At 43.7% G+C, this 7,738-nt stretch overlaps 1 protein-coding gene across 2 annotated transcripts in view; it reads left to right on the top strand.

Moving 5' to 3' along the window:
* The first annotated feature begins 1,897 nt into the window (after window positions 1–1,897).
* LOC131398366 (solute carrier family 5 member 4) overlaps window positions 1,898–7,738 on the top strand; it is a 41,918-nt gene continuing 36,077 nt past the window's right edge. Inside the window, exons 1-4 of one of the 2 annotated variants that reach the window (XM_058531868.1) lie at window positions 1,898–2,032; window positions 2,733–2,804; window positions 4,421–4,525; window positions 6,295–6,354. In XM_058531868.1, the coding sequence (XP_058387851.1) occupies window positions 1,898–2,032; window positions 2,733–2,804; window positions 4,421–4,525; window positions 6,295–6,354 (372 nt within the window). The remainder of the gene's footprint in view (window positions 2,033–2,732; window positions 2,805–4,420; window positions 4,526–6,294; window positions 6,355–7,738) is intronic. The other variant, XM_058531869.1, reaches the window with a different exon arrangement.

Below are 7,738 nucleotides of genomic sequence, written 5' to 3'. Positions count from 1 at the left end.
ACTTTTATCCAAAAATAGATATATATAGCCAATAAGCACTTGAAAAGATACTCAACATCATTAATCATTGCATTATAAATGCAAATCAAAACCACAATCAAATACCACTTCACACCTATGAGGATGGTTATAATTTTGTAAACTGAATATAACAAGTGCTGTTGAATATGTGGAGAAATTGAAACTCTTATGCATTCCTGATGGGAAAGTAAAATGGTATCACTTCTGTGGAAAACAGTTTAGTGGTTCCTTAAAACATAAAATGTAGAATTATCATATGGCCCAGCAAGTCTATTTCTAGGTGTGTACTCAAAAGAATTGAAAGCAGGCACTCAAACAGGCACTTGTACACCAATGTTCAAGCAGCATTATTCACAATATCTAAAAGGTGGAAACAACCCAAAAGTCCATCAACAGACAAATGAATAAACAAAATATGATCTATACATGCAATAGAATATTATTCAGCCTTGAAAAGGAATGCAATTCTTTTGTGTGTTTGTGTGAGAAAGATGAGCCCTGAGCTAAAACCCATGCTAATCCTCCTCTTTTTTATTTTTTGCTGAGGAAGACCGGCTCTGAGCTAACGTCTATTGCCAGTCCTCCTCCTTTTTTGTTCCACCAAAGCCCAAGTAGATAGCTGTATGTCATAGTTGCACATCCTTCTAGTTGCTGTATGTGGGACGCAGTCTCAGCGTGGCCGGACAAGCGGTGTGTCGGTGCGCACCTGGAATCCTAACCCGGGCCGCCAGTAGCGGAGCGTGTGCACTTAACCGCTAAGCCATGGGGCCAGCCCCAGGAATGCAATTCTGACACGTGCTACAATATGGATGAATCTTGAAAACATCATGCTAAACGAAATAAGCTGAACATATAAAGACAAATACTGTTTGATTCCATTTATATGAGGTAGAATAGGCTAATTCTTAGAGATAGAAAGTAGAATAGAGGTTACCAGAGGCTGGGAAGAGGGAGGAATGGGAGTTACTGTTTGTTGGATACAGAACTTCTGTTAGGGATGATGACAAAGTTTTGAAAACAGAGAGTGGTGATGGTCGCACAACACTGAGAATGTATTAAACGTCACTGAATTGTACACTTGAAAAAGTGGCTACGTGGGTAAATTTTACATTATGTATATTTTACCGCAATAAACATATGGGGGAAAAAAGAGAGTCGAGGCTTTACTTCTAACTTCATGCAGTTGAAAGGTCATGGGCCCCGAATCCTGAGTATCACCATCATATAATTTTAGGTTGATTCATTCATTGTCAAAACCTCTGACCCAGCCCACTGTGCAGCCCTGCCCTCACACTTCCATACTCAGTGCTCACAGAGCTACTTCCCTTTCCTACATGGGCTGCCATGGTCCTGATGTGTCATATAAAGCCTACTTCAGATTACCTGGTTCCAGAGAAATATGGTGCTTTGCAACCCAAGAAATGCATATTTAACTTCACTTTCAAGGGATATAATTGCTCGGTCAGGAATCTTATCTGCTCTGTAAGGGACTGTCACCTCCATCCCTCTTGACTCTTTTCTGGCCCCTTCCCCTCTGATCTTCTCCCCTCCTTGTCCCCTTCATCTCTCCCTAGTCCTCACTCAACCTGGTCAAATCTTCTTAAAGACTCTGTTTTTCCACTCAATGAACACCCCTCTCTCCACCTCCAGTTCTCATCTCATTTCTTGTCTCTCACCCCACATTCTCACACGCCATTTAGGTCAACACTGACTGCCAGAGGCCCAGGGTCTCAGAGCTTCAGAGAAGAGGTTTAAAGGTCCCCTTGCCCAGGAGCTGGCTCTGATAGCATGCTCCACCTCCTCGAGGCTGATCATTAACCCAGAGCTTATATAAGCAAAGGGCCATCCAAGGATGGGGAAGGCACCACCTGCAGCCATGGCCAGCACGTTAAGCCCCAGCACCACGACTGGGAACGCAGAGACACCTGCGATGTCAGAGCGCATCCGAAACCCTGCTGACATCTCCGTCATTGTCATCTATTTCCTAGTGGTGATGGTTGTAGGGCTGTGGGTATGTAGGAGCCCAATGGGGTGTTTAGGGCGGGCACGTGACCTGGGAGTAAAACGTCTGAGGGAGGGAAAGGTGTGGTGTGATGAAGATGAGAGAGCATTAGCAGCTGTCGCAGATTTCGTTGTCCTTTCCTCAGAATCATTTTCTCGTGTGTGACATAAACAGTGCTTACACTGAGTTAATTTATTTTGCTAACAACTCTATCACTTGAACAGAGCCAGCAGTGGGAACTTCAGACTTATTCTGTTCAGCCTCTCCAGCACCTGGCATAATGAATAAAGATGTTATTTTTATTACCTCACTTCTTTTATTTTCCTTTGTTATTTTCTCACTTTCTAATTTAGTTGAGTTGGATGCTTAATTCATTTACATTCATTCTTTCTTTTTAGTAATGAGTGTGAGGTTGCAATTTTTCTTCTAAAAACAACTTTAGTGATTCCTCACATTGTTTTCATAAATGAAAACAAACAGAAATTAGGACAGAAGTTGAGGAATATGATTTCTTAAAATCCCTGTGTTTCTATGAAACTATGATTTTGAAGTACTTTAAAAATTGATGCTATATCACCACTTCCAAGAAAATGTTTCTCCCTTTAGGAGTACTGGACGAGGTCACTTCCATCAGCACCTGGCCAGAGCCTCTGGGGCATCTTGGGTCCAGGCTGGGGCTTGACCCTCATACGTCTTCCCTTCTTCTCAGGCGATGCTGAGGACCAACCGGAACACTATTGGAGGCTTCTTCCTGGCTGGGCGAGATATGGTCTGGTGGCCGGTGAGTGGGTCAGAGTTTCCCGGAGATAAACTTCCTGTGTCTGTGTGTTTAAGAGTAAATAAAGAAAACTTGGGAATGCTGAGAATCTCTGATGTGCGTTGGTTGACTACCTGCTGTTGTCTCTTTTCCTAAATCCCTGGCCTCAGGTCTCTGCCCTGTAGTTCTAATCAATTACAGTGCGTCACTGATTATAAGAGCAGGTGTAATGCGGCCTTTAAGAAGACCCAGTTCAGCTCTGCTTCATGTTATTTTTTGCTGGTCCTCACCAAGAATCTTCTGCCTTGGCTCCTTGAGATCCCCAGCACATTCCTTCTTTGCTCCCAATCCTGAGCTAATGCTGCCCCTTTTTTTGGATGAGCCTCCCCCTCTCTGCTCTCCTCCTTCAACACCCAGTTCAAGTCCTGCTTCGTCTGCACTCCCACCTGAATGTCTGCTCTATGCAGTTACCATAGAGGATATGTGTACCCTGTGATGGTGCAAATGCTGATGCCTCTTTGATTCTTGCCCAGTTGGTGTCTTCCTTGCTGGGCTTTAATGCTTGGCCTCCTTGGCCAGAGTCCCATTGCTGCATAGGGTGCATCTTCTTCTCTGAACCCATACAGTGTAAGCAGTGGGTTGGGTATAGAGTGGATGCTCAGTACATGCTTCTTTCACAGATTTGCTGACTAAATATTATGAAGGAAAGTAGAGACCGGGAAATGACCTGGCTGGGGTGATTGAAGTAGATCAACTGAAAGCTCAAAATGGATTTTTACTTGGAATGTCCAATCCAACATTGCCTCCTTGGGACTGTTTTTGTGAAACATTCAAGATTGAACCAATCCCATAGCCACAAATGAGCTCATCCCCAGGTGGTTTTACAGAGGGCTGAAAAAGTGGGAAGAGAAAAAGGGGCACTGCAGGGGTTCCATACCCCAAATCTGTTCTGTCAGGACTAGTGCTCATCTGTGCCCACTCAAGAGATCTCTCTTGATCTTTGAGACTTAAGAAAAGCAGACAACGTGATGGAGAAGGAGGTGGATGAGAAGAGGGTCCTTAGGGCCAGAAGGATGAAGAGGAACTCCCTTCTACCCAACTTTGGGATTCTTGAGGCTGATTGAAGGGGCCTACAGGAGATCTGGAAGTTCTTGGCCAAGGATGGGCTCAAGCCAGAGCATTTGGGTAGATAGATTAATGTTCTTCTAAGGCAGAGATCACCAAGTTTTCTATAAAGTGCCAGACTGTAAGTACGTTAGTGTTTATGGGCCATACAGTTTGTTGCAACCACACAACTCTGCCATTGTAGCACAGAAGCAGCCATGGTCAATACGTAAAACCAGCAAGCATGGCTGTGTTCCAATAAAACTATGCATAGACATTGAAATTTGAATTTCACATAATTTCGCATTTCACAAAATATTATTCTTCTCAAGATTTTTTTTAACCATTCAAAAATGTAAAAAACATTCTTAACAACCATACAAACACTGGTGACTGGCTGGATTCAGCCCACGGGCCGTAGTTTGCTGACACGTGCCCTAAGGAATAGTGATGGAAAATCTCAACCTCTATGTGTTTTCAAGAAGTCTGATTTGGGTCTTTTAACTCTGATCCTAGTCTGTCCTCTTGGATTCCAGATGGGCGCCTCTCTCTTCGCCAGTAACATCGGCAGTGGCCACTTTGTGGGGCTGGCTGGGACGGGAGCAGCTTCAGGAATCGCCACCGCAGCATTTGAATGGAATGTAAGTGACATTATAGGCTTTTTCCTTTAAATCAAACCCATATCCAAGAATGTTTTTATGGGGATCTCTATGGGATAAACTCCGCTTTCATTTGATTTCTATTTTTCCTTCTCCTAACCCACCCCTCATTTGAACTTCAGGGCCTTCCCTGTGTGGCTCCATTCTGCCTGGGCCGTTCCAGTCACATTATTGCCCACCACTGAGATTTTGCTCAAGCAGTTATTCCCATCAGGAATGTCATTTCTATATGATTCAATCTCTACTTTCACCTGATTTCCTTTATTTTGTTTTATTATTTTAGCCCTCACTTGTATCTCTCCTCCCTGAGCTATTACACTGTGTGTCCCGCTCTGAATTAGATGCAGGGAATTAAAAAATGTAAAAGCAATGGTCTCTTCTTTTGAGAAGCTTACATCCCAGTGGAAGAGAGAGGCACGCATTCACTACAGCGTAGAAAGTACAGAGAGAAACATGCAGGGAGCATTGAGAGATCTCACAGGAGGGGCATCCATCCTAGATGACAGGTGGGGTTTGGCATGTGTGGAGGGAGCTTCCTGGTACTGATGCCAGATGGATGGATAGAAACTGACCAGAAGGGGCCTGATCAAGGAAGTGACAGCACAGTAAGGAGTGAATGATTTTGAGATAGTAAGTAGAATCTACAAGACTCTGTGAGTGGATTCCTAATAGTTTTATTGCCGTTTCACCAGTAGAAGCCATGTTCTCTTAATTAGACCCTAAATTCTTTAAGAACAGGGACCATGTCCTCTCATGTCACTCGCACTGCCCCATCATCTAGCACCTGGCTGGGCACGTGGTGAACGTGCCATAATATTTCTTGAATTGCCTTAGTTTTTTCTGTCCTTTTCTCTTATCCTTTCTTGTGTTTCCACATACATCTGCATGCATATCGATCAGAGGGAGATAACACAGTGAAATTGTAAGCAGACCGTCCCAGGATGGACTCAGAAAGTGATCTGAGTCATCACAAATGCCTGCACCTCTCCTTTGTTGAAGATTTTGCCCCTAGTTTCACTTTAGTATATCAGGCACTCTAGAATGGACCCAGCCCCTAGATATGCCCTATGGCTGTAGTTTTGCTTTGATAATGCCGTGGACTCCAGAATGGAGCCAGCCCCCGGAGGCATGGACAAAATGCCCTTTGGCCCTAGTGGGTGTAATTACCAGGCTGCTGAGAGCTCGGCTGCTCCTCTTTTAACCTGTGAACTTGGGCTTCCTTAATCTCTGTGAGGTTCAAGTGCCCCCTCCATAAAATAGGAATCATTGTGCGTAGCATGTCTGCCGCACCTGTGAGAGCAGCATGGCTGATATATGTGAAGTCTCTCTGTAAGCATTGCATACTAATGCAAGATTATACATTATTGTCATCGTATGTGGCAAGACTTGGGGGACACTGAGAATATTCTTCTATCTCCAAATTTCTTGCTCATTGCTTTGTCACTCTGCATACAATTCCTGCCATTCAAGAATAATTCCTTTTGGCAAAGATTGTATGATCTTCCAGTGGTCCAGCGGGGCTCAGATCTCTTCAGTCCATTTTTCCCCGCACACCTTTTGTCACATTTAAGCCCCAGGAAATAGTGGCCTCTGAATCATGGAAACAAGACAGGAATCCACAGCTGTCTTGGGGTCCTAATTGGTTGAGTGGGACAGGATTCAAGCAAACTTATTTTATTTTCAGACTCAGAGGTCATGAGATGATAAGCCAAGCCTCTTTCACTTTACACTCTTTTCTTGGTTTCTCATAGGCCTCGCTGCTGTTACTGGTTCTAGCGTGGTTCTTTGTTCCCATATACATCAAGGCAGAGGTGAGTATCTGCAGATTTTCTCGGCACATCTGTCAGGCATTCATTTATTTCCTCATTCTTTCTGCCCAATCATGAAACCTGGGTAATATCATTCGTCCCAGGATTTCTGGGCTTACATTTATAGAAATCCACTAGGTGCAGCCAGATTGATCTTGAAAATGGCTGCCGTCAGCTGTCCTCCTGCAGGTCACTATTGTGAGGGTTCCCACTTTCCCACATCCTCACCAACACATGGTATTTTCCTTCATCATAATTTTTGCCATTCTGATATTTGTAAAGTAGTTTCTTTTTTCAATTGGAGGTGAGATATATCACAGCTATGGTGGCTCCCCTTGAACCTGGGTGTTGCCAACCAACTGGTTGCCAACCAACTGTTCTGCTACTCTCAGCCTAGCTACCACATTTGTTCCTTCTGCTGCTGGTGCTCAGACCATGGGATGCTGCATCCTGGGAGAATTCCTGGGATGAGGGTGCTCAGGGGCCCAGCCTTCTGGCCAGTACCTCTCCAGGTCATCATACATTTCTCCTTTGCTCGTCTTGGGTCCCTTCTAGTTCTAGGCTTGACCAAGCTCTGTTGAAGGATGCTGTCCTTGGTGCAAGGACCCCTGACACAGAACTCATGCGTGCGTTCTTGGATGTGGCTTACCATCTTTGAGGGGGTTCCACACAGTTTATGAGCGACCAAGAGTTCCCCTTCTTGTTTTTGATAATGTCATATGAATATTTATTTAACATTCTTTTATATGGGGGAGATTAAATCACGAACTCCATCTGCTATGAAGAAACCAGAAGCTACACCTTTTATGCTACACATCACATAGTTGATCTCGTTTTTCAGAAATGATAACTTCAGATTTTTCTCTAAGTAGGAATTTAATGTCACTTTCTTCCTTTTAATAAAGATAATCCCGTAAATATATCCCCAAATGTGTATTTGCAATTTGCTCAATTATCAATTTATTATGTAACCCTCATTGTGGTTCATTATTTACAAATAATATTGTTTTTACTAGACTGCAGCAGTATTGGCGAAAATAATAAAAATAATTTGCTGAGTGTTTACCACGCATTTAGTATTGTTGTAGGTATTTTACATCTACCTTCATATTAAACCCCACTTTCCACATGAGAAAATGGAGGTTCAGAGAGATTGTCCTTTGCCAAAGGTCACACTTCTAGTAAAAGTCGAATCTGGGAACAAATCCCAAGAATTCTGATTCCAAACCCTGTGTTCATTCCAACCTTCCTGCTCTCCCAAGAGGCTGTGCCTTTCTCACTCGTGTTCCCAAGGTGCCGCATACAGTCACCTGCCAGTAGGTGCTTAGTAAATGTTGAATAATCCGAATGTGCTGGGCTCAGAGTGAATCCCTGTTGATGTCTATGT

Source organism: Diceros bicornis, chromosome 35 (genome assembly GCF_020826845.1).
Source record: "Diceros bicornis minor isolate mBicDic1 chromosome 35, mDicBic1.mat.cur, whole genome shotgun sequence".
Classification (NCBI taxonomy): domain Eukaryota; kingdom Metazoa; phylum Chordata; class Mammalia; order Perissodactyla; family Rhinocerotidae; genus Diceros; species Diceros bicornis.
This window is presented reverse-complemented; position numbering and strand designations above follow the sequence as displayed.